General features: G+C 41.9%; 2 protein-coding genes across 4 annotated transcripts; one reads left to right on the forward strand and one right to left on the reverse strand.

Annotated features, from left to right (window-relative positions):
* The first annotated feature begins 1,662 nt into the window (after nucleotides 1-1,662).
* Nucleotides 1,663-12,873, forward strand: mtx3 (metaxin 3). 3 transcript variants are annotated; one of them, XM_065011644.1, is made up of 9 exons: nucleotides 1,663-1,777; nucleotides 4,444-4,513; nucleotides 4,850-4,926; nucleotides 5,565-5,660; nucleotides 5,840-6,022; nucleotides 7,010-7,086; nucleotides 7,184-7,338; nucleotides 7,804-7,912; nucleotides 9,533-9,635. In XM_065011644.1, the coding sequence occupies exons 1-9, from the start codon at nucleotides 1,697-1,699 to the stop codon at nucleotides 9,546-9,548; spliced, it is 864 nt and encodes a 287-aa protein (XP_064867716.1). In that variant the 5' UTR covers nucleotides 1,663-1,696; the 3' UTR covers nucleotides 9,549-9,635. The 3 variants fall into 3 exon arrangements, with proteins under 3 accessions (XP_064867716.1, XP_064867715.1, XP_029493888.2); XM_065011643.1 differs by having other exon boundaries at nucleotides 1,665-1,777; nucleotides 7,804-7,892; nucleotides 9,533-12,873; XM_029638028.2 differs by having other exon boundaries at nucleotides 1,666-1,777; nucleotides 5,568-5,660; nucleotides 7,804-7,892; nucleotides 9,533-12,873.
* Nucleotides 12,874-15,109: 2,236 nt separating this feature from the next.
* LOC115111696 (ras-related protein Rab-3C-like) lies at nucleotides 15,110-27,118 on the reverse strand. Its single transcript, XM_029638029.2, has 5 exons — nucleotides 26,994-27,118; nucleotides 25,809-26,033; nucleotides 22,407-22,525; nucleotides 18,391-18,515; nucleotides 15,110-18,075 (listed from the first exon to the last, which is right to left on the reverse strand). The coding sequence occupies exons 2-5, from the start codon at nucleotides 26,031-26,033 to the stop codon at nucleotides 17,885-17,887; spliced, it is 660 nt and encodes a 219-aa protein (XP_029493889.1). The 5' UTR covers nucleotides 26,994-27,118; the 3' UTR covers nucleotides 15,110-17,884.
* Between the last annotated feature and the right edge of the window lie 397 nt (nucleotides 27,119-27,515).

The following is a 27,515-nucleotide window of genomic DNA, read 5'->3' on the forward strand; positions in this document are numbered from 1 at the left end:
CTCCACCCGGCACAGCCAGAAGAGAACTGGCCACCCCTCAGAGCCTGGTTCCTCTCTAGGTTTCATCCTAGGTTCCTGACTTTCTAGGGAGTTTTTCCTAGCCACCGCACTTCTACATCTGCATTGCTTGCTGTTTGGGGTTTCAGGCTGTGTTTCTGTACAGCACTTTGTGACATCTGCTGATCTAAAAAAGGCTTTATAACTAGATTTGATTGATTGATTCCGCTACCCAAGAATAGCAAAGCACCCTTTACTGGCCCAAACAGCTGACCAATAAGCCTGCGACCAAACCTTAGTAAACTTTTGGGGAAAAAATTGTTTGACCAGATACAATACTATTTCACAGTAAACAAATGACTGACTTTCAGCATGCTTATAGGGGAGGACACGCAACATGTGCGGCACTTACACAAATGACTTATGATTGGCTGTAAGAAATTGATAAAAAGAAGCGTGTGAGAGCTTCGTTAGTCTTCATTGCAGCTTTTGACACGATTGATCATAATCTACTACTGTAAAAACATATGTGTTACGGCTTTACACCCCCTGTTACATCGTAGATCGAGAGTTACCTGTCTAACAGATCACAGAGGGTGTTTTTTTAAAGGAAGCCTCACCAACATAATCCAGGTAGAGTCGAGCATTACCCAGGGAAGTTGTCTAGGCCCCTTACTTTTTTCCATCTTTACTAATGACCTGCCACTGGCACTGAGTAAAGCGTGTGGGTTTATGTATGCTGATGACTCAACACTACACACGTCAGCCTCCACAGCAAGTGAAATCACTGCAACACTGCAGTCAGTTTTAGAATGGGTGTTAGGTAATAAACTAGTAAACCTCAACTAAATCGTGTAATGAATCATTTGGTAAGTTGAGGAGACTAAACTGCTTGGTGTAAGCCTGGATTGTAAACGGTCATGATCAAAACATAATGATGCAACGTTAGCTGAGGTGGGGAGAGGTCTGTCTGTAATAAAGCGCTGCTCTGCTTTCTTGACATTGTTATCAACAGAACAAGTCCTACAGGCCCTAGTTTTGTTGCACCTTGACCCAGTCATATGGTCAAGTGTCACAAAGAGGGATATAGGAATATTACAGTTAAATGTACATGGAGAGCTGACATCAATTACATCCCTGTCAATCTCTCCTGGTTCAAAGTAGAGGAGGGATTGAATGCATTACTACTTGTCTTTGTGAGAGGTATTGATCCCACAAGATATGTCACAAGGGGTCTATTCACAAGTCCAGAACAGACTCCTGGAAGCGCACAGTACTACACAGAGTCATGACTATATGGAACTCTATTCCACATCAAGTAACTCATGCAAGCAGTAAAATCATGTTTAAAAAACAGAACAATGCGGACTGTGAAGAGGCACACACAGGCAGGCACACACACACACACACACACACACACACACACACACATTGTAAAATTGTTGCATAGTGGTATTATACATTTTGTATTGTAGATATGCAGTGGTGTAATAATGTTATATGATGCACTGTTTAAAAAAATAAATTGTGTGATGTAAGTGAGCTAATGTGTTTGGACCCCAGGAGGAGTAAGCCAGCAGCTAATGGCCAGCAACCCAGGAGGAGTAAACCATCAGTCCTGTTTTGTCGTAGAAATATACTATTTTGAATATACTTTTTTTTGACATCACCCACTTCCTGATCACGGCAGCAAACAAACATGGCGGCCACCATGGAGCTGAGATGCTGGGGAGGTGATTGGGGTTTGCCTTCCGTCCACACAGAGTCTCTCATAGTGCTGGTAAATGCGTTCATAAAATACGAAATTATGATATGATCTTTGTGTCACGAATGTTGTACTGCATGGCTACATTTCTCATTGTTTTATCTGACAATCTTCACCTCTGATGATATAAAACCATCAACAAGACTGAGCTATTTTAGCTAGCTAGCTAACATTAACAAACTGGAAAGTTAGCTAAGTATTAGTGGTAGAATCGATATTTGGTATTTTGTTTTCTCTAATCATCTAGCCTTTTAGAGGCTTTTCAATGAAAACTTGAACCAACTAACAACATGCACTGTTCAGAATTAGTCTAACTGTCTGTAGCTAACTAGCTACAGTAGCTAATAGCTGTCAGATGCCATTCTCATTGCTAACATTTCTTCAAGTTCAAGGTCAGCTCTATCTTGATTTACTACTACTGTCCTCGGTACGACCATTCTCCTGTCTTCTTATGCTTAACTGTGTAGTTATGTATCCCAGTAGTTAATTTGAACATATCCCCATTTTGCTAGGACACACATGATCCCGTTCCCTATAGGCTAGTTGCAGATCCCGTTCCCTATAGGCTAGTTGCAGATACTGTATGAACAATGCAACGAATTTGCACAAGCTCTCATAACAAGGTGACACCGTTCCTGTTGAAAAAGGTGTACAGCTGCCAGATAATTTGCTGGCTGACAGTGTCAACAAAACAATTTGGCATGATTACTATAAGCCTACATGTTTCCTGCATTTCCTCTGGACTACACTTTTCCTCATAGCTACCTTTCTGGGCTACTCTTTGCCTAGCCATATCTATTGACTATGAGATTACAAAGAACTCAGATTGTTAAATGTGGTCTCTTTTTAAGTCAATAGATATGGCCTCACGTTGCCATGTGTGTTATCACTGTCACTTGTCCACTAGGACTGACATATCTGTGTTGTTGTTCTTGGTGCTTACCCACCATGCTGATAGTCTGCTTTTAGAACTGGAGCCAATGCCAAATGATACCTAGTGATATCTTGTAGGGCCGTGACGATACCAGTATAGCCATACTCCTTAGTGCGGTGGAAACAAAACGCGAAGCTTCAGACACACTTTATTTGGATAGTCCATCTGTAGATGCTCTATCAACAAACATTCTGTTGATAAGCAACTGACTATCTGTTGATAAGAAACTGCTTGCTGGGGTTAGGGTACGGTTTATAATAAGGGTTAAGGTTAGAGTTAGGGAAAGGGTTAAGGTTAATGCTGGGGTTAGTAGATAGTTAGTTGAAATGTTACTGATAGTCCATCTGTAGATGCTCTATTATAGACTATCCAAATAAAGTGTTACTTTAACTTTTGGGGGGAAAACTGCACTAATTCTGCAAACAAACATGTTTAAGTTGTCACCCAGAGTCAAATGTATTTATTCTCTAAGCTATAGCACACACTATTTTACATACAGTTTTTTAAAGGACCAACGAGTTTGGTCTGCTTCGTGGTTTAATTTTTGTCATGGAAAGAATATTGTGATTCTGGTATCGTCACAGCCCTCATATCTTACAGAGCTTAACATGCCATACCCCAGAAAGCGTACTACTTTGACAACATTCATATGAAAGCCTACATAGTACTCTGACAACATTGATATGAAAGCCTACATAGTACACTGACAACATTGATATGAAAGCCTACATAGTACTCTGACAACAATGATATGAAAGCCTACATAGTACTCTGACAACATTGATATGAAAGCCTACATAATACTCTGACAACATTGATAGGAAAAGCCTACATAATACTCTGACAACATTGATATGAAAGCCTACATAGTACTCTGACAACAATGATATGAAAGCCTACATAGTACTCTGACAACATTGATATGAAAGCCTACATAATACTCTGACAACATTGATAGGAAAAGCCTACATAATACTCTGACAACATTGATATGAAAGCCTACATAGTACTCTGACAACATTGATAGGAAAGCCTACATAGTACTCTGACAACAATGATATGAAAGCCTACATAGTACTCTGACAACATTGATATGAAAGCCTACATAGTACTCTGACAACAATGATATGAAAGCCTACATAGTACTCTGACAACATTGATAGGAAAGCCTACATAGTACTCTGACAACATTGATAGGAAAGCCTACATAGTACTCTGACAACATTGATATGAAAGCCTACATAATACTCTGACAACATTGATTGGAAAGCCTACATAGTACTCTGACAACATTGATAAGAAAGCCTACATAGTACTCTGACAACATTGATATGAAACTTCATAGTACTCTGACAACATTGATAGGAAGGCCTACATAGTACTCTGACAACATTGATAGGAAAGCCTACATAGTACTCTGACAACATTGATAAGAAGGCCTACATAGTACTCTGACAACATTGATAGGAAAGCCTACATAGTACTCTGACAACATTGATATGAAAGTCTACATAGTACTCTGACAACATTGATATGAATGTTCATAGTACTCTGACAACATTGATATGATCTTACCTGGCTAGAGCAAGGGACAGTTCATGACAAATGACTGTCATGTCTTCTACCATTACTCATGGTTATTATTATTATGTTGGCTTTATAATAAAGTGTTGTTCAGTAAAGTTGTCAAATACTCTTATTTCGTGTCATTCCTCTGAACAACTAACGTATCTATGCTCTCTCTCAGGCCTATGCCAAGTTCTCTGGAGCCACGATCACAGTAACTCCCATAGACTGGACGTGGAAGACTTTGACAGGTACTGCTGCTTGGTTTAAAGTCCAAAGAAACAGAATTCAGTTGTTCTTATACATGATAATTATTATGTCATTTCACCATGTAAAAAAACATCACTAGGCTACTACAGTAGGTAGGAATAGATACATGACTATCTGATGCAAGACCATCAAATTGACTGCTTACTATACATATAGCACATTGTCAGTCTGAGGTGTTGTCTCTATGCCTGCTCTACTGTAGTTGTGTAGTCCATGACATATGGATTGTGCAGTAGCACAGGATGAAAGACACACTGTCAAACTCCCCTATAACCAACACTACTGGCCCACTGTTTCCCCTCTATCCAACACTACAGGCACAGTGCCAGAGTTGGTCTACCAGGGATCCACAATAACCGAACCTGCTCAGATTCTCAACTTCCTGAGAAAACAGGTAAAGTCTCCTTTCTGCCTTCACCATAAATTACCTTTTTAAGAACTGTATTTGCAGTGCAGTGCTAACAACAAAGCCTGTGTGTTGTCTATCAGAGGTTTAATGCAGACTATGAGCTGTATTTGCAGTGCAGTGCTAACAACAAAGACTGTGTGTTGTCTAGCAGATGTTTAATGCAGACTATGAGCTGTATTTGCAGTGCAGTGCTAACAACAAAGCCTGTGTGTTGTCTAGCAGATGTTTAATGCAGACTATGAGCTGTATTTGCAGTGCAGTGCTAACAACAAAGCCTGTGTGTTGTCTAGCAGATGTTTAATGCAGACTATGAGCTGTATTTGCAGTGCAGTGCTAACAACAAAGCCTGTGTGTTGTCTAGCAGAGGTTTAATGCAGACTATGAGCTGTATTTGCAGTGCTAACAACAAAGCCTGTGTGTTGTCTAGCAGAGGTTTAATGCAGACTATGAGCTGTATTTGCAGTGCAGTGCTAACAACAAAGCCTGTGTGTTGTCTAGCAGAGGTTTAATGCAGACTATGAGCTGTAACAACAAAGCCTGTGTGTTGTCTAGCAGAGGTTTAATGCAGACTATGAGCTGTATTTGCAGTGCAGTGCTAACAACAAAGCCTGTGTGTTGTCTAGCAGAGGTTTAATGCAGACTATGAGTTGTCGGCGAGGCAGGGAGCAGACACCATGGCCTACATCGCTCTACTGGAGGAGAAACTACGACCAGCCCTGGTAGGAACAACCCGTGTGTGTAGTTGTGTTGTGTGCTGATTGTTGTGGGTGTGTATGTTGTTTTGCACTTAGACACATTTTGAAAGTCCAGCAGTTTTTTGTTTGTGTACTGAGTGTTATGTGCCCTGTATTGTGTACTGTATTCTAAATATGTATTCTGTGTGTGTGTTGTCCTGTAGTTACACACATTCTGGGTGGATGCTGAGAACTATGCTAACCTGACTCGGCCGTGGTTCGCCTCCCGCTCTCCCTTTCCCCTCAACTTCCTGGTCCCTGGTCGCCATGCCAACACAGCCCTGTCCCGGATCCTGCTGACCAAAGGAGAGTCTCCTCTACACACTATCACTGAGGTGGAGGGAAAGGTAGGACAGATCCCCTCTACACACCATCACTGAGGTGGAGGGAAAGGTAGGACAGATCCCCTCTACACACTATCACTGAGGTGGAGGGAAAGGTAGGACAGATCCCCTCTACACACTATCACTGAGATGGAGGGAAAGGTAGGACAGATTCCTCTACACACCATCACTGAGGTGGAGGGAAGGGTAGGACAGATCCCCTCTACACACTATCACTGAGGTGGAGGGAAAGGTAGGACAGATCCCCTCTACACACCATCACTGAGGTCGAGGGAAAGGTAGGACAGATCCCCTTTACACACTATCACTGAGGTGGAGGGAAAGGTAGGACAGATTCCTCTACACACCATCACTGAGGTGGAGGGAAAGTTGGACAGATCACTCTACACACCATCACTGAGGTGGAGGGAAAGGTAGGACAGATCCCCTCTACACACCATCACTGAGGTGGAGGGAAAGGTAGGACAGATTCCTCTACACACCATCACTGAGGTGGAGGGAAAGGTAGGACAGATCCCCTATACACACTATCACTGAGATGGAGGGAAAGGTAGGACAGATCCCCTCTACACACCATCACTGAGGTGGAGGGAAAGGTAGGACAGATTCCTCTACACACCATCACTGAGGTGGAGGGAAAGGTAGGACAGATCCCCTATACACACTATCACTGAGATGGAGGGAAAGGTAGGACAGATTCCCTCTACACACTATCACTGAGATGGAGGGAAAGGTAGGACAGATCTCTCTACACACCATCACTGAGATGGAGGGAAAGGTAGGACAGATTCCCTCTACACACTATCACTGAGATGGAGGGAAAGATAGGACAGATCCCCTCTACACACCATGGAGGGAAAGATCCCCTCTACACACCATGGAGGGAAAGGTAGGACAGGAACATACACTGTGGGGACTACTTGATACCAAATGATATCCCGACCCTGCATTCTAAGTAAATTCACCTTTCCCCGTCCCCTCTCTCGTCAGATTTACAGTGAAGCTAAGGAGTGTCTGAATCTGCTTTCCCACAGATTGGGGATGGCCTACTACTTCTTTGGGAACACGTGAGTTCTTGTGTAATTTGGTCAGATGCTAGATTAGGCTGGGTGTGATTATATTCTGTGTGGTGTATTAATGTAGCTGTCTTTCTCTGTGGCCCAGGCCATGCAGTCTGGATGCGTTTGTGTTTGGCTTTATAGCTCCCCTCCACAAGGCCAGCCTACCCAGCAGCCCTCTGCAGAGCCACCTCAGACAGCTGGACAATCTCCAGCGCTTCTGTGACCACATACTCAACGCTCACTTCAGCAGTCATCCCGGTGAGACCAGCGCTCTATGCCGTGTGTGTGTGTGTGTGTGTGTGTGTGTATGTGTGTGTGTGTGTGTGTGTGTGTGTGTGTGTGAGTTTATACATTGATGATTGCTTCAGGACCAGGGTATTGGGTAAGGGTTACAAAGATCCTGCTGTGTTATTTAATAGAACGTGTCAGTGAAAATCTGGTGAACTTCAGGTCCTGCAAAGCCTTTTTTAAACACAGGACGTACAACTTTTGCCAAGTTGTCATTTGCAGCAGGAGCAAATACCTAACAGTCTGTGTATGTGCCTGTCGGTGCGTCGGCGAACAAACACGGTTTTATTGCTTCTTTTGTCTGGGCTGTGATGGAGAACTTCTGCTGCGTTCTGGCATATCTCTCTCTGCTCTCTGTATCTGGGCTTTCTTAGTATAATGGGCTCTCTCTCTCCCCCTGTTCCTGTTCCTGCTCCACCCACCCTCTCTCTCCAGGGTCTCCCCAGCCGGTTCAGGAGACGGTGGATGCCAACCTGCAGAAACTCACTCAGCTTGTAAACAAAGAGTCCAACCTCATAGAGAAGGTCCTGCTGCTCTCGTCTGCGTGTGTATTTGCGTGTGTTGTGTTAGTCATTGGAGTATATTGTTAGCATTTAGTTAGACACTTTTTTGTTGTTGTACGTATATCAAGATTAGTTCACTTCTGTTTGTGTGTGTGTTTATATTGTGGTTAGTAACTGTGTTATACAGTGCCTTCGGAAAGTATTCACACCTCTTGTTATTTTCCTCATTTTGTTGTGTTAAAAAGTTGGATGAAAAAGAGTTGAATTGTCATTTTTGGTCAACGATCTACACAAAATACTCTAATGTCAAAGTGGAGGAAAAATTGTAACATTTAATGAAAAATAAAAAACGAATCTTGATTAGATAAGTATTCACCCCCCTGAGACAATACGTGTGAGATACACCTTTGGCAGCGATTACAGCTGTGAGTCTTTCTGGATAAGTCTCTAAGAGCTTTGCACATCTGGATTGTACAATATTTGCCCATTACTCTTTTTAAAATTCTTTAGTAGGTTGCTAGATCGAATCCCTGAGCTGACAGTAACCATCGTTCTGCCCCTGAGCAAGGCAGTTAACCCACTGTTCCTAGGCCGTCGTTGTAAATAAGAATTTGTTCTTAACTGACTTGCCTAGTTAAATAAAGGTTCAATTTTTTAAAAAGTGGGCCTCCCGGGTGGCGCAGTGGTTAAGGGCACTGCACTGCAGCGCCAGCTCCGCCACCAGAGACCCTGGGTTCGCGACCAGGCTCTGCCGTAACCGGCCGCGAGAACCCGGCTGGCTTCCGGGTTGGATGCGCGCTGTGTTAAGAAGCAGTGTGGCTTGGTTGTGTTGTGTATCAGAGGACGCATGACCTTCAACCTTCGTCTCACCCGAGCCCGTACGGGAGTTGTAGCGATGAGACAAGATAGTAGCTACTAAACAATTGGATACCACGAAATTGGTTACAAATTTTTAAGAATTAAAAAAAAAAGTGCCTTGTTGCAAACAGGAAGTATGTTTTGGAATATTTTTATTCTGTGCAGGCTTCCTTCTTTCCACTCTGTCATTTAGGTTAGTATTTGGTGAGTAACAAAATGTTGTTGATCCATCCTCAGTTCTCATATCACAACCATTAAACTCGGTAACTGTTTTAAAATCCCCATTGTCCTCATGGTGAAATCCCTGAGCAGTTTCCTTCCTCTCCAACAACTGAGTTAGGAAGGAGCCAGTATCTTTGTAGTATTTGGCTGTATTGATACACCATCCGAAGCGTTGTTAATATGCTCAAAGGGATATTGCTCAAATATTGCTCACCATGCTCAAAGAGATATTTGGGGTTTGCGTTTGTATTTTTACACATCTACCAGTTGGTGCCCTTCTTTGCGAGGCCTTGAGAAACCTTGGTGTGGTTGAATCTGTTCTTGAAATTCAGTACTCGACTGAGGGACCTTACAGATAATTGGGGTAGTCTTTCCAAAAAATGTATGTGATTTGTTAGCACAGTTTTACTCCTGAACATATTTAGGCTTCCCATAACAAAGGGGTTGAATACTTATTGACTCAAGACATCTCAGCTTTTCATTTTTTATTAAGGTTTTTTACATTATGGGGTATTATTGTGTGTAGGTCAGTGACACAAAATCTCAATGTATGGTTACTGACTGTGTTTGTTCTCCTGCAGATGGATGACAACCTGAGGAGCAGCCCTCAGCACAAACCCCTCAGAGCAGACCCCAGACCCAGCCTGGGCAACGACAAGAGCTCTACCCCTGCCTAACCCCTCACCTCTAGCCCTCGACCTCTCACCCCTGACCAGCCTGGTGGATGGGAGGGGTGCTGTATTATACTAAACCTGGTTCTGTAAATGCCCTAGCCTGAGTGCCAGTCTGTTTGTACTAGCATGCCAACTCTTTCTTACTCATTGACAAGCAATGGAGGTGGCAAGAGCACAAACAGATCTGGGATCAGGCTACAAATACCAGAGGTTATCCTTTAAATTATGCATTTGATTGTTTTAGACAGTTTATACCTTGCAAGTGTAACTAAAACTGCCCTGAATGGAAACTATCAATGAAGAAAAATAATGGCAGAATTGTGGACTATTTAGAGATGATGATGTCTGTAAAATAGATATGGTTTCATGAAATGAGGGAGAAGTGCACAGCGAAATGGAAAGGTTTTAGTGGTTTAGAGCGGAATGCTGAGGACTGCTACCAAATGAGAAGCCTTTAAACATTGAAAGGCAAGAGGCAGGAAATGAGAAGGCCAGTTGGTTTAAAACGCTCTGAGAGAGAGGTACTGCCTTTCTACTGACCTGCTGTAAGATAGAGAAAACCTTTTCTAACCGATTCTAAAGGATTGAAATGACTGAGGCCCCAATTCATTCCAACCTGCATTGTAGAATGTATTAAACACAGGAACATGTGAACATGTTTTCTTTCCTGTGGTTGGGTAATATCCAAATGCAAAACTCCTCCCACAGGTACATGTGAACATGTTTTCTTTCCTGTGGTTGGGTAATATCCAAATGCAAAACTCCTCCCACAGGTACATGTACTGTAGATGCTCTCAGGTTTCAGAAATAGGTTGTGTTCTTGGGCAGTGGTCGTGTAAACAAGGTTGCTGCATAAACACTAATATGGCAGGTTTGCTGGAATTTATTCATAGATAAGGGCTAAGTCTATGCTAAATATTCAAGGCAGTTATTCTTTAGCTCTGTGGTATAATGGGAAATAAAATGTATGGGTCACTTAATCTACATGTTTGTAATGAACAGTACAGGTTGAATTGATGCATCATTTTGAGAGATTCTGATGTAAATGAGGTCATTACTGACAGGCAGGCACTGACACTGGTCTACTTGAGTTTTGAAACGTCATAGCTACTGTAGTTGCTGTTGCACAGTCCTAAATGATCAGAATAATGCTCTTTCCTCACCTGAGGACTGACTCGACCGTTTCTGTGCTGAGACTCGACGCTCGCCCCAAATGGCACCCTATTCCCTACATGGTGGGCTACTTTTGACCAGAGCGCTATGGGCCCTGGTGAAAAGCAGTGCACGATAGAGGGACTACAGTGCCTGAAACAGGTTTTCCTCTAGGATTTTGCCAGTGCAAAGCTGTATTTCTAGCTGTCTGTGGTGGTTCCATCCAGACCTGATGTATCTATGTACATAATCATTAAATGTTCGTATTACTTCATGAGGGCATGTGCTGTACAGCTGTCTAGTTTCAGTTCATTTGTGTTCATATTGAAATGGGGGAATGTTTAATACAATGCAGATGATTTTGTTTGTTAGAATGTCACTTATTTTACTGAGGGAGATGTCTTAAGTTTTCCCTTTAACAAATAGATCATCTTTACAACTGTTGTTAAGGCTCTGTAAATAGACTTTAAGTATATATGTACAGTATGTATGCTATCATATCGCTGTAGAAGTTAGCTCGTTTAATTAGCTATAGTCCTGCCTCTTCATGAACAGATCGAGTCGTTGTGATCGTAACGTTGTATCATTGTAAATACATTTAAATACTAATCCAATGCATTTCATTCGGTATTGTTTCTTTATAACGGTGCTGCTTAGATGAATGCGGGTCAACTCTCCTCGTGTGTTTTCTTTCTTTAGCTAAAGACTGAAGTGAGTTATTGATTCTACAGTTGGGCTTCATTGATAAGGCGTGTTTTAGATTATTGTTCAGCAGTATCAAAAAGCACTACGTTTGTCTGTACGTACTGCCCTACAAAACACAGTACCTACGTTTGTATACTGCCCTACAAAACACAGTACCTACGTTTGTATACTGCCCTACAAAACGCAGTACCTACGTTTGTATACTGCCCTACAAAACGCAGTACCTATTTTTTTTTATTTTTTTACTGCAAAATCTGACTTCAAAGTCTTTTTATGTAGAAGACAGCCATTTCTGATATATTCTGATCAAAATTCGTAGTTATTGCGTTTTGCCTTTGTAGGGCAGGCAGTATATTGTGAGGTATTTTACTTTTGATATCAAATCCATCAAGTCTGATCTCAAACAAACAAAAAAGGTGTAATGGATTCTGACTCGAAAGACGTTGCATATTTTCTCTTTTGATCTCTAATTCGCCCCATGTTGTGGAGTTGTTTTTGTAAAGATGTGTTTTGTTGATCATGATTTTGTCTATATTAGTTATGCTGTGCCTACATCACCATCGCCTTGTCTGTTATGAGCAGGTCCATCCATTTGGGAACATGCCTTGCATTAGACAATGATGGAGAACTCCGCTAACATACTGTACGCCATCTCTGCCTGCAGATGTCAGAAAGTATGTCATTACTGCATGTTTGAAGTATGTCATTTGTCTCCCACTGACATCCAGAGCCATGTATTTATATGACTCTGGTGACATCCAGCATCAGCTACTGTAATAGTGGCTCTATTCACCTGAATGTTCCATGTTGTTTCCTGTGCTTTGCCTTTGCTGTTGTTTACTTCCTTTGTTGACAGGATTAACAGGGACTGTTCAGTGCTTAAAGGGAATGTATCCATGTGGTGAATATTCCCTTTAAGCAATGAATATTATTCACTTCATGGATACATTCCCTTTAAGCGCTATGGAATTAGTTACAACTTTATTCATTGTTTTGGTTTGTGTAAGAAAGAGAATAAATGTTGAAATACATGTATAGGAGAAAGGGAGACAGTATTAGGAAGGACTGGTACTGTGTGTCTTGATAAGACTGCAGAAGCGATTGTATAGCTGTAAACTACTGTAACCAACTTTCTCAGATTAAACTCATGTTTGGAATTGTAATAACACTATTGTCACTTTTATCCAAGTTCAGAAAGTCACAGTTAGGATTTGGCCCATTGTCCTTAGCTGGTCAATACTTGATGTTCAAACAACTTTAGTAAATTCATTCTCCTGAGGTTTTGTGATGGGATGAAAAACAGAGTTTTAACCATGATATTGCCATTGTAATATCATATTCCTGGTTCATTCTTTGTGCATGGTTTAATAAAAGTATAACCTAACCACCTATTTAATTTGAGTCTATTGTAAAATGAAGAACAACCTAATTTACAAAATTGCCAATTTGCCCTTCTCTTCCCTGCCTCTCCCGTTCACTCTCACTCTCTCTCTTCTCTGGTTGTTTGAGGCTGGGTGGGTACATCTCCTCTTTGTTTTGTTTTGGCAATCAGCCTGGAAAATAAAAGTGATTAAACCAATGGGAAATTATGCAAAGCCCTGACCTCAGAAATAACCCTATTTGTCTGTCATTAAAACTGATAGACTTTACTAGCCTGGTGCCTGTGTGTTTCTGCTCTAACCTGCTGCCTGTGTGTTTCTGCTCTAGCCTGGTGCCTGTGTGTTTCTGCTCTAACCTGCTGCCTGTGTCTTTCTGCTCTAGCCTGGTGCCTGTGTGTTTCTGCTCTAACCTGGTGCCTGTGTGTTTCTGCTCTAGCCTGGTGCCTGTGTTTCTGCTCTAGCCTGGTGCCTGTGTGTTTCTGCTCTAACCTGCTGGCTGTGTGTTTCTGCTCTAACCTGGTGCCTGTGTGTTTCTGCTCTAGCCTGGTGCCTGTGTGTTTCTGCTCTAACCTGGTGCCTGTGTGTTTCTGCTCTAACCTGGTGCCTGTGTGTTTCTGCTCTAGCCTGGTGCCTGTGTGTTTCTGCTCTAGCCCGGTGCCCGTGTGTTTCTGCTCTAGCCGGTGCCTGTGTGTTTCTGCTCTAGCCGGTGCCTGTGTGTTTCTGCTCTAGCCCGGTGTCTGTGTGTTTCTGCTCTAGCCGGTGCCTGTGTGTTTCTGCTCTAGCCCGGTGCCTGTGTGTTTCTGCTCTAGCCCGGTGCCTGTGTGTTTCTGCTCTAGCCTTTCACATGGAAGCCATTAAGTGTTTTCTAACCAGCCACACGTTTCACTTCTGCACATGCACCATGAAAACAATGCAGAAATAAATCAAATAATTTCTCCTTACCTCTCTCTCTTTTATGAAGGACAGAGGTGGTGCGGAGCCTGGAAAAGAGTAATGTAATTATGTTGGGAGTGAGATAATATATTTCCTTTGGAAAAAGAGAAGGTCTCAGCATAGTTCTGAGATTAGGTTTTAGCCAGCTTTGCTAATAGTTGTTTATTAGAACATTTAAAGATGTTAAATACCAAGTATCAACGCTTACAGCCTAAAGTGGATCTAAAACCTTTTCTCTAACTTTTCCAACAAGCAATAAAACTATCAGTAGCCTGGGTGTCATTTTGTGTCTGTTTTAGCCAACTATAGCCATCAAATCTGGATATTCTTGAGAAAGGTTGATATGTGAAGAATAAACAATGAACTCCACTATGCTTGCCTTTTCTAAAGTACGTTCTCTGTGTGTGTGTGTGTCTATCTGTCTGTCCGTCTGTCTATCTGTCTGTCCGTCTGTCTATCTGTCTGTTTATCCGAGCCAGAAGGTATCAGGAGGCATCAGTGTGTTTACTGGGCAGTGAAGAGTCTTTCACCTGTGTAGGGCCCTTGGGTCCATCAATGTAATATGTCCCAGTCCATCCATAACGTTAGGATTTAGGCTTGTGTTAGACTGTGTGTTATTAATAGATCAGCAGTGGTAAGAGGACTTTTGAAGCATTTGTCCATTTGTACATGTTTCATTCCAGACTAGAAGTGTGTGCAGAAAGGAGGCCCTCTAGTGGTGAAAATGGCCATCTACCAAAACCACACGCGACCAAAATCTCTGTCCTGCTACTTAGTAGACATGAAGCTAGGGTTGTGGTGGTGTTTGAGGCTAGGTTCAACCCTAACCCTAGCCTCAACCAGAACCCTAACTCTTGCCTTAACCCTAGCTTTAAGTCTACCTCCCGGTTCAGCCGTGGTTGAATTTAATCTGCCACTGTGTCTTATTGTCTCAGCCTTAGGCCTATATATCCCGTTGTCAAGGCATATGAACAAACAGGTTACAGAGCAAACAATGCAATTATCACAACACATAGGTTGTGATATGGCTATTTCCTCCTGGCTTGGCTTCCTCAGTGATTTTCCCCACTCACCACTACTGGATACCCATAGCCTCAACCCTTTCCTTGACCTCAACCTATGGTCATAGCCTTAACCTAATGCTGGGCATAGAAAATCATCATGTAAAACATGAACTTACCTGGTTTTTCCATGAGGAGGCATGCTTTCTCTAGAGATAGTGAGAGACCACAAAAATACACCAAGCTGAACACCTTCAATCACAAGGTGGGAGCCAATGGATCTCCACACACAAAAACACAATACACACATGACATGAATACAATTTGTTTATTTCCTATCATCTTAAACACATAGTTTGTACATTGCTTGCACTTGAAGGTACAAAACAACGTGGAATAGACGTTGAATTGACGTCTGTGCCCAGTGGGCTGAATAGTGGAGGTCATGAATATGCATAATCACAGAGGAGGAAGTAGATGACAGGGAATCTTGAATGTAGAGATGTTTGAGGTTTCAATCTCAGCAGGGTAATGGCTACTATTCATGTACAGGTAAATAATAATCTCACACAGACAACATCCTGTTGGAGTCGAGATATTTCCCTTTTTTATAACATAGACTCATATCAGTACAGCATATGGCAATACCCTAATTTCTCTATCTTCACCAATACTGCATTTTGACGTATAGTACGAGTTCACCAACAGATAGCTAGCAGGAACAGTATATAGTGCATGAATACATCCGTAGAAAAGGTACAAGCATACAATAAGTAATAAACACCCATTACACTACTTCACCGCACTGCAAATCCCAGATAAAGCGCGCGCGCGCACACACACACACACACACACACACACACACACACACACACACACACACACACACACACACACACACACACACACACACACACACACACACACACACACACACACACACACACACACACTTAGTGTGATGCTTGCAGTGCCATACAATACAACACCAACATCAGACCAGTCACTCAACTGCAGGTATACGGTACTAGTAGGACTATGTACAGAAATAAATTCCTAAAATATTGCACTTGTTGGCCCATTGCATCACACAGCCAAAGCTATGAAGATGCACTTAATTATATATCTATAACATAGATAACATACACCCATAGATATATAAATATAGATAATTCAATGTCTTCATGCTACTTTTCTTTTTTGAACCTTCCATTTTCTATGCAAAGACACGATGTAAAACAAACAGACAGTTTTTTTTTGTTGGCACAATTACAGTTATCAAATGTTTTATGTACTTATTCCCCCATTATATGGTAGATTATCTTTACTGGGAGGTACAGGACTGTCACGACATCCTATATGTAAAGGACAATTTGCTTCAGCCAAGGATGGAGACAATAACAACGTGGTTCAAGGATGTGGAAAAGGTGCACTTTCTTAGGTATATGAAATATGAAACATTCTCCCTAAAAATACTGTTTCGGAGGATATTGATGTTTATCCCGTCAGACAGACTCTATCATGGCTTCAGTATCCACCTGTCATAACATATCATATCTTGGCTGTGGTCATTTTTTATTTTCTTTCTCTTCGGGAAGTGGATACGAGGGAAGGGTCGGTTTGTAGTTTGGGTAAAGATCACTGTAATTGTCTGGGTAGAACAACATAACTTCGGGTTATTGGTTATTTGACAGCACACTTGTCAAACTTCTTAATAAGACTAGAAAAAGAGGATCTATTCAGTTTTGCAGAAATGTGGACACACTCATCAGATGGCATATCAGGACTACTAATACAAATGCACATGTACAGTATACAGTACTCACAGACACAATGTAGGATATTCATGAAGTATGAAATCAATGTGGCAGGTGACCATAAAGGAGAAGAGGCCATGTTGGAAATACTAAAAGGCCACATTTGTTTTTTATCCCAAGGTAGATGATTGAAATCTATCACACTGCCACACTCATTCACTCTTCCTAAAACACACACACACACACACACACACACACACACACACACACACACACACACACACACACACACACACACACACACACACACACACACACACACACACACACACACACACACACACACACACACTGCAAACAGAAATCAGCTACCATCTACCAGTTTGTCTACAGTACACAGAATAGCTTTTGGCTTCGGCAGAAGACAATATGTAACACAAACATAATAAATGCATAACTAGATGGCTAAATAAATTAATGCACTGATTATAACTTTATCCCCTGCAAGTTTTAGGATGGTCAATAAAAACAGTGACAAAGCTCTGGGTTCTCCTAATAGAGTTTGAATCGATTACAAGTATTTGAAGCCAGTTGGAAGGCTACTGTGCAGTGCATGGCCAACACGTTGAATTCTAACCGCCTTTACAAGCATCATTTTTAATGTTGTAAGGTAAGCTAAAGAAGATAATGGATGTTTGTAGTGTCATATCATTAGCCATCCTGTAAGGCCGACACAGACATACTCATCAGACATATTCAGACCATCTGTGTTTCTAGGTAAAAGTGTGAAGATCTGTACCTCAACACAGCTATAGAGGGACAGACATTGATTGCGTGCCTGGTCACAGATCAGTGCTCTTGCCAACTCCATGTTTGACAATTCCATAAGGAGTTGTCAAGAGAACAGAAACAGTCTGCAGCCCTGGCTGATGTACGATGATAAAAGTGGTCAGATGACACATCAGAATACTACAAGACAGGGGTGCACAACTCTAGTCCGCAGTCCTGCTGAGTTTCCTTCCATCCTGGCACTTAACTGATGGACTACTGTCACTGATTGGCCAGAGAGTGCACCTACAGTATTTATACAAGTCAATCTCTGATTAAAAGGCAAGGAGGAACATCCAGGACCTTAGTTGTGCACCCCTACTTTAAGACTACAGTTGAGTCACAAATGGCACCCTTTTTCCTATAAAGTACACAACCTTTGACCAGAGCCCTATGGGCCCTCGTCAAAAGTAGTGCATTATGTACGGAAAAGGGTGCCATTTAGGATGCAGCCTATATCTAAGGGACTGGGTATCTTCGAAACACAGGAAGCGGGAGGAGCCACTAACAGTTACAGGCGGACTGCTGGAGCGGCGGGGCGCTGTCTGTCAGTTTGGCGCTAGGTGTTCCCGTGGTAACGGCAGGATCAGTGTCCAGGCTCTCGGACATCCTGTCACAGATGATGTCAACGAGGCGTTCAAAGGTCTGCTTGACATTGATGTTGTCCTTGGCACTCGTTTCAAAGAACTCAAAACCTGCGGAGGGAAAGCGAGGGAGAAGAGAGAAATGGTATATGAACATCGTAGATGATGTTGACAAGAAGTTAATTGTCTACATTCAGAAATCTCTTGACAATGACTAAGTGAAAATGAAAGCCTGTCAAATACTGTACGTTATGTTTACAATAAGTCAATGAACTTACAAAAGCCCATGTAGGTACCGGTGCTGTGAATCAGAATGAGCTAACGGATTATAATGCTTCGTATCTGACTGTTGACCATTCGATGTGTTCATTATTTTATCTCTGCCACTATAAAGTGTCCCTGATCAATCAAATGATAGCAGCTCACCGAGTTGTTCTGCTAGCTGTCTCCCGCTGTCTGCAGCCACCACCCTCTCCTCCTCCATGTCACACTTGTTCCCAGCCAGCACCACCTGGGCGTTGTCCCAAGAATAGGTCTTAATCTGGGTCGACCTGCACACACACGCACACATACATATACAGAGAAGAAAACAGAGCACTGCATCTATCTACTAGAAGCTATAGGCGACAAGCTGATACAGTAAACAACATATCTCCTCCATCAAACCCAGGTTTACTACAGAACGGCGCTGACAGACACCGTCCGCCTGCTTCTAGCTCCTAGCGAGATTTTTTGTGTGTTCTGTCCATACTGTCTATACACACCATTTATATGTACAGTGCATTCGGATATTATTCAGACCCCTTGACTTTTTCCACATTTTGTTACGTTAAAGCCTTATTCTAAAATGGATTCAATCGTTTTTTTCCTTCATCAATCTACACACAATGCCCCATAATGACAGAGCAAAAAACAGTTTTTAATACATTTTTGCAAATTTGAGTATTTCCTTTTACTTGTCCCAAAGCCACTCTTACGTTGTCTTGGCTCTGTGCCAACAACAGGGTTGTTGTCCTGTTGGAAGGTGAACCTTTGCCACAGTCTGAGGTCCTGAGTGCTCTGGAGCAGGTTTTCATCAAGGATCTCTCTGTACTTTGTTCCGTTCATCTTTCCCTCAAATCTGACTAGTCTCTCTTGGTTTCATCAGACCAGATAATCTGGTTTCTCATGGTCATAGAGTCTTTAGGTGCCTTTTAGAAAACTCCAAGCGGGCTGTCATGTGCCTTTTCCTGATGAGTGGCTTCTGTCTAGCCACTCTACCATTAAGGCCTGATTGGTGGAATGCTGCAGAGATTGTTGTCTGGAATGTTATCCCATCTCCACAGAGGAACTCTGGAGCTCTGTCAGAGTGACCATCGGGTTCTTGGTCACCTCCCTGACCAATGCCTTTCTCCCTGACTAATGGCAATGAGTCTTGGTGGTTCCAAACTTCTTCCATGTAAGAATGATGGAGGCCACTGTGTTCTTGGGGACCTTCAATGCTGCAGAGTTTTTTTGGTACCCTTCCCCAGATCTGTGCCTCGACACAATCCTGTCTTGGAGCTCTACGGACAATTCCTTCAACCTCATGGCTTGGATTTTGCTCTGACATGCACTGTCAACTGTGGGACCTTATATAGACAGGTGTGTGCCTTTCCAAATCATGTCCAATCAATTGAATTTACCACAGTTGAACTCCAATCAAGTTGTAGAAATATCTCAAGGGTGATCAATGGGAAAAGGATGCACCTGAGCTCAATTTCAAGTCTCATAGCAAAGCATCTGAATACTTATGTAAATAAAGTATTTCAGTTTTTTTTGTTATACATTGGCAAAAATGTCTCTAAACCTGTGGAAAAAGGGAAGGGGTCTGATTACTTTACGAATGCACTGTATAATTATATTCCAGACTCTGCCGTTGCTCGTTCTAATGTTTCTTAATTTAGTTTCTTGTTTTTAACTTTTTGTATTATGTATGTATTGTTATTGTATTTCTAAGTATTACTGCACTGTTGGACTGTAGTGACTGGTGATATGAGTTCAGATGTAGGTCAATTCACATCTGACTATTGATATTATTCACAGTGACATCCTGGTCAAAAACAGCTGCTCTGAAATATGTTTTTTTGTGCTGAATGTTTATAATCTATCTCTAGTCTATATTTAATGGTGAAATGATTACCGATATCTATGTTTATCTCTCACAATTATTCGTTTTGTGTTTCAATGGCCATTAACCAAGAGAGGAGAGAAGCAGCAGTGTCTAGTGCCCAGCGTGTCTCTGTCACTGTCAGGAGACAAATGCGTCACACACAGGAAATGAGTGTGAGTTTAGGACTGGAGCTCATTCACACACATCCTGGCAGGGATGGAAAACATGCATCTTTACCCTCAACCTTCTAACCAGGACGAATAATGGAAAATAATCATGGAATAAAAGCCTACCATAAGAAGTCTGTTCAGGTCCTTAATTCAGAATAATAAATATACATATGTATCATGCTTTGTAACATCCCATGACCCTTACGTGGATGATGCAACAACAAAAGAAATATATATATACAGTATATCACAAAAGTGAGTACACCCCTCAAATTTTAGTAAAAATTTGAGTATATCTTTTTTGAAGAAATGACACTTTGCTACAAAGTAAAGTAGTGAGTGTACAGCTTGTATAACAGTGTACATTTGCTGTCCCCTCAAAATAACTCAACACACTTCCTTCCATGCAATATTGCTCAAATAAAAAGCAAACCTGGTTTCAAAATACAAATAAAGCAACACCTCACGGCACAACGCCTCTCCCCTATTTGACCTAGATAGTTTGTGTGTAGGCATTGATACGTAAGATACCTGTGCCTTTTTTAAAATGTATGCAGTTCTGTCCTTGAGCTGTTGTTGTCTATTAATGTTCTGTATTATGCCATGTTTCATGTTCTGTGTGAATCCCAGGAAGAGTAGCTGCTGATATTACAACAGCTAATGGGGATCCTAATCAAATACCAAATATATAGTCTCATAAGTAATTATAGCTAATGATATTTAAAACATCATACATGGTTTCATTACCACTTATCAGTTATTATGGATGCTTATAGTCAGTTATAACACATTATAAAGGATGTTATAAAGCATTACATGTATGTACTTCATAGAAAGTGTTAACTAATAGAGTATGTTTGTGCTCTGTCACTGCTATGGCTTTAGTGAACAAGCTCACTGATTTGAACAGCTCCAAGATAATAACAGTCATTAGCTGACTGGTATCAAGACTTCAGAATAGAGCAGTTCATGACTCTACAGTAGCTGCTGTTCAATTTGATTGCATTGCAATGTCTCATACAGAGAGCCTGTTAAATGAATGTGTTTTCTTCCTTTCTTAGCAGTTAGTCATCCGACAGTACATCAGCGCGTTGCCGTAGTGATCGCGAGCGCCCCTTTCCTCTCTGTGCTCCCATAATCCTGTTGGGCCGTGAGGGTGAGATAAGGCTATAGCAGTGAGCTGTAATCATGCTACAGAGAGGGAGGGGTCACACCGTCTGCCCACAACACCTGGATCTACACAACCAAAGGGGACAGAGATGTTTAACCTGTCTACTTTCTACAAAGATGCCCTACTCAACATACCAACACTAGGGTTGATGTGACACGTCCATTCTGTACACAAAAGAGGACATGGTAGTCAAAATCACTTTCTCTCTACACAATTGAGAAAACATTTTTATTTTTGTTTCACCGTGAGACATTTAATCGTTTTGTCAAGTGCATCCATCAAAACATTATTTTTCTTAAACTATTCTGGTAGAGTTTATCCCAGAAACCTGGTAATTGTGACTGATGAAATATACTTCTTGTTCTTATTTCGAGGAATAAATCATGTTGAATCCAGGATACAGGAAAGATACAGAACAAGGTTCCAGTAGTGTAGGTATTCAGTATTCGGATGGAAATAGATTTTGTGGCTCACAAATACAGTGATTCGTGACTTTGCCTGGCCTACCCAGGGACCCCCCCCCACACACACACACACAGATGGGCCAGTAGCTCTCTGAGAACAAGCGCTCTAATCAATACGCTTAGATAAGGAGATACTGACAGAGATGAAGGTCAGCTATTTGGGTCTGTTTCTTCACAGGGAGAACTCCTCTACTCATCCTGTCTCAATACAACCCAACAACACACTGTTGTCCAAAAAGACATGTAGTCTTTCTGAGAATCTTGTGTTAAGATATAAAGTATGTAAACAATACTTAAAACAAAACATGTCATCTGAAGTTGCTTCCTTCCCTCCTGTATTTCATGACACATGATATACTGACAAATTGCAGTCCTTCCAACGTGCTGATGAATGCTGTTAATGCTGTGACACGTACTGGTTTTCAATTATATAATCAACTGTGCTATTTAACACAAATGTTTCTCCTAGAGAGGATGAAAATGTGTTGTACCCCAGTAGAACTCACCAGTCCTGCACACAATGGAAGGACTCCTCGTTGGTGATGTCATACATAAGGATGAAGCCCATGGCTCCCCGGTAGTATGCAGTGGTGATTGTCCGGTACCGCTCCTGTCCCGCTGTGTCCTGGAGAGAGATACAGAACATTGTTGTTGCTGGTCACAAACACACACACACACACAAACACACACACACACACACACACACACACACACACACACACACACACACACACACACACACACACACACACACAGTCACTCACAGTAAGTCACACAGAAAATCTCCCATCCATGTGTGTATTTATTCTGGACTGCTTTGGCTAGCTGTGATGATCATATATCCTGCATCGCCGGCTGGTTTGGCTAGCTGTGATGATCATGTATCCTGCATCTCCGGCTGGTTTGGCTAGCTGTGATGATCATGTATCCTGCAACGCCGGCTGGTTTGGCTAGCTGTGATGATCATGTATCCTGCATCGCCGGCTGGTTTGGCTAGCTGTGATGATCATATATCCTGCATCGCCGGCTGGTTTGGCTAGCTGTGATGATCATGTATCCTGCATCTCCGGCTGGTTTGGCTAGCTGTGATGATCATGTATCCTGCAACGCCGGCTGGTTTGGCTAGCTGTGATGATCATGTATCCTGCATCGCCGGCTGGTTTGGCTAGCTGTGATGATCATGTATCCTGCATCGCCGGCTGGTTTGGCTAGCTGTGATGATCATGTATCCTGCATCGCCGGCTGGTTTGGCTAGCTGTGATGATCATGTATCCTGCATCGCCGGCTGGTTTGGCTAGCTGTGATGATCATGTATCCTGCATCGCCGGCTGGTTTGGATAGCTGTGATGATCATGTATCCTGCATCGCCGGCTGGTTTGGCTAGCTGTGATGATCATGTATCCTGCATCGCCGGCTGGTTTGGCTAGCTGTGATGATCATGTATCCTGCATCTCCGGCTGGTTTGGCTAGCTGTGATGATCACGTATCCTGCATCGCCGGCTGGTTTGGCTAGCTGTGATGATCATGTATCCTGCATCGCCGGCTGGTTTGGCTAGCTGTGATGATCATGTATCCTGCATCACCAGCTGGTTTGGCTAGCTGTGATGATCATGACGGTCATTATCTATTCACAAATTCTAGAGGTTCAAGTCTCCCCAGTAAATGAATAATGCACTATGATCAATAAATCAAATAACCCAAATCCCTCTCCATGCCTGCAGGGCCCATCCCAAACAGAGCAATTGATACAAGCACAACAGGGTGTCTGGTGATGTCTCCACACCCCATGGGAAGCAGACCATTGATCCCATATACCGTAGCTAACCATTGAAATAGAGAGACATTTCCGACGCCATGCTGATTAGTCACTGTGGTGGCTGAGACCTACTGGCCATATTATACTGATTATGTCATGTCTATGGGTTTTTACAATAAACCTCTTGTATAGGGGCACTCAGCAGTGTGCTATTTCCACTGCGAGACCAAACAATGCTGAGTTACATTAGCTACAGAGGCCTGCTCTGCTCTCTCTGTGAATATGGCTATAATTGTGTCTGTGTGGTAGCCAACGGACATCTCTGACCTTCAAAAGCACACACAGCTCAGAGGCTGTCTACCTCAATCTCCCTCATACAGCAGCTGGGCTGAGCAATGGAAACCCACAAATATACACAGTAAAGCATGGACGTACGTGCACCTGCATGCAGATGTTCAGGTGTGTGTGTCTATATATTAGTGCGAACAATGAACTGTAGAATGTTTTTGTACAATACAATTCAGTAGGCCATAGCATTACCTACTTCTACATAATGTTTGTGTACAATACAATTCAGTAGGCCATAGCATTACCTACTTCTACATAATGTTTGTGTACAATACAATTCAGTAGGCCATAGCATTACCTACTTCTACATAATGTTTGTGTACAATACAATTCAGTAGGCCATAGCATTACCTACTTCTACATAATGTTTTTTAAGTACATTTCTTTATCGTTTTTTAAAAATTATTCTGAAAATGGTTCTCTTTTTTTTGCAGACTGTGACATTGCTTTACATTAAACATTCATCTTCTAGACAAAATGCTTTGACTGTTGACTTTCCTCTTGGCTGAATACTGAAGACATACTGTATGCATCCACACATTTCACTACCCTATCGATTCAGGGCCAAGTGCTTGCCAATGACTCATTTCATCTTGGGCCTATTTGAGTGGGCAGCTTTGCTTGTTCTGAGGCTAAAAGACACAGCGAGACAGAAAAATCCTGCTGAGTCCAATGAACAGGAGCTCCATTTGAAACGAATTGACGGAGTTTTGTTTAATCATCGCCATGGCACCACAGAGCAGTTTACACTGTGAATAAGCCCAACAAATGGACAGAATCTTTAGTACAGTCCGTGAAGAGTGACAATAGGTCCTATTATTTGAATCTTTACTGGTAAATTTGAGCGTACTGTGGCTCGTCGGGAATAGTACAATACCCAAACAGCCCAATTAGACAACCTAGAGCTATTCAATTGAATGCTCTCTCTGGCAATCCTGCGTCTGTTAGAACCCGCTTGTTTTTGCTTAACTGACAAAAACCCATTACCCTTATTACTCACTAATTAAACTGTTTACATTCAACCCTCAGCTGATTAACTGCTACAGTCCTGTCTGGGACCAATGAATTGGTGGAACAGACAGTAAATATGACAGTGAACAGCATTGCCTCTCTAGGAAAGAGAGAGAGCGGGTGTTTGGAGGAAGCATGCTTTGAATTGTCACCGTAGCAATCTCAGAGGTGCTCAGAAACAAACTCCTTCAACTCCATATCTCCTAATAAAAAAAAGCTGTAGGCGAGGTCGGACACACACAGGAGGAGAACACAGTCTGAGAGGAGTGTTGTTCAGTGATCCATACACATCCATCTGCCTCTGTTCTCTACACTGCCCTGCCTCGCGTTCCATCACGGTAGGCCTTGCTCCTACATCTTAGCAGCACAATCCAACTCAAATGTTTCATGTCAAATGTCACATTTAATGTTATTGTGACTGGATCCTAGTCTGCATGTTGGCTTTTAGAAATCTATAACAACGGAGAAAGGCAGTATCGTTACAAGCTTTAAGGGACTGGGGTTGAAAGTGATTTATAAGCCCCATCCCTTAAAGCTTGAAACGATACTGCCTTCTACATTGTTATAGACTTCTAACAGCCAACGTGCAGACTAACCTGTGACAGGTTGTGACTAGATGCACACTTGTAGTTAAACTTAACAAACATACATTTGGGGGGATATATAAGGCAAATACTGCAATTGAATGAATAGCTCATATTTGTGCACACTGTAGTTGAACAGCTTCACTTACAGTACACTAGACATTATCTATCACAATAGTGAGTACCCCTGACTCTAGCGACAGACCTACCCAGATCTGCAGTTTAATCCTCTTGTCGTTCTTGTAGACGGTCTTGACTTTGAAGTCAATGCCCACGGTGCTGACGAAGGCTGAGGTGAAGGCGTCGTCAGCGTAGCGGAACAAGAAGGAGGTTTTACCCACGCTGCTGTTGCCAATGATCAGCAGTTTGAACATGTAGTCAAAGTTCTGGTCCCCGCCCTCCTTCCCTTGACTGGTCCCCTGAGTGGCAGCCATCTGGAAAGACCAGGAGTCACAGTGTCAAAGGTCATGACAAACATGAAATCAACTCATTGGAATTAGAAATGTCACTCTAAGGTTTAGATATGTTGCATGGAAGACGGATGTCACAGACGTGTAAGAGAAGAATATATTATTAAAATGATCACAGCCTCTGAGATTGGTGTTAAACGCATACAGACTGTGTCTGATGGCTGTGTTGGATAAACAAAAAGAGCATTACACACCCTGGGGTTGGTGAAGAGTCCACCTGTGTTCTACATCTTCACATATGTGTGACTGCCAATGGACATTAGTCAGATCCTTCCCAAGCAATCTATACCATACCCAGCAGGGTGTGGAAGGTGTATGATCAATTAGGCTTGGATTTATCAATGGTTATGCCAATCCATTCAACAATCCAACAATTATTGACAAAAAACAAATGTGGAATGTTTCATCTTTCTTGTGAAATTCGTCTGCATTTGTCAGCATTCTATATAAATAGAACTGGGCTACAGCAGACATCTTTGTTCCTAGTAGCCTAAATGTTTTCACTGTGCATCAGCAATTTGCCATTTCAAGCATGTGCCTGTTCTGTTAAACGGAGAAGGATTCTTTCGGTTTTACATCAAGCAAGCCTAAACTGCACTATTAACAACACTGTACTGTCTATGTACAATGTTTCATAAACCAAATGTCCTATTACCGATAACAATCATCTAGAAATACATGGGCACTGCATTTTAGGTGTTTTATGTGCTAATTCCATTTAGAAATGTTATGAAGACGACGAAAATACACTATTCCATTTTGCTACACAAACGTAGGCTAGTTCTCGTAAATTGGATAAAACCTTGCAGAATTTTGGAACATCGGAAATACAGCTTAGAATCAAGTTCTTTGCGGAATTCTATAACAGTCTAGTAAAAAATTGACATGATGCAGAAAAAATATTTTAAATCATAGTAAACCAACCTGCGTCGAAGGCTTCGTGTCAGTCAGTGGCTTTTTCTGTTTTTATATAAATGTTTTACTGTAGAAGACGGTTCGGTTTGATGCTCGACAATTTCAGCACCTGGGAGCTGTCCCTGTGTTCCGAAGCTGAACTGTCCGGCCCAAGCGCGCGCCAGTGTTCGTTCGTTGTAGAGCGTAGTAAGCGCATTCGACGTCAAAGTTCACAATATGGAGCTTGTAGTCTTTATAATTCCAAAAGGGTGACTGCATTATTCAGCATGCAACACAGTCACTTTGACAACATTCATTTTGACAACTCCAGACTATATTATTTTTCAAAAATTTATATTTTTGTGAACATTTTCATTAATCTAATAATGTATTTTGACAATTATACAATTTCCTCTGTGGCATTACTAAAAAATATGCTTGCTCTTAGAAAAGACAATATAACATTTCAGAAATGTAAAGCACAATTACAATGTGCATTTAGCCTAAATTAATTTGTTCAATGTAGCCTAATGATGATGTGTGTTGAGTCAT

Source organism: Oncorhynchus nerka, linkage group LG27, assembly GCF_034236695.1.
Source record: "Oncorhynchus nerka isolate Pitt River linkage group LG27, Oner_Uvic_2.0, whole genome shotgun sequence".
In the NCBI taxonomy this organism is placed as follows: domain Eukaryota; kingdom Metazoa; phylum Chordata; class Actinopteri; order Salmoniformes; family Salmonidae; genus Oncorhynchus; species Oncorhynchus nerka.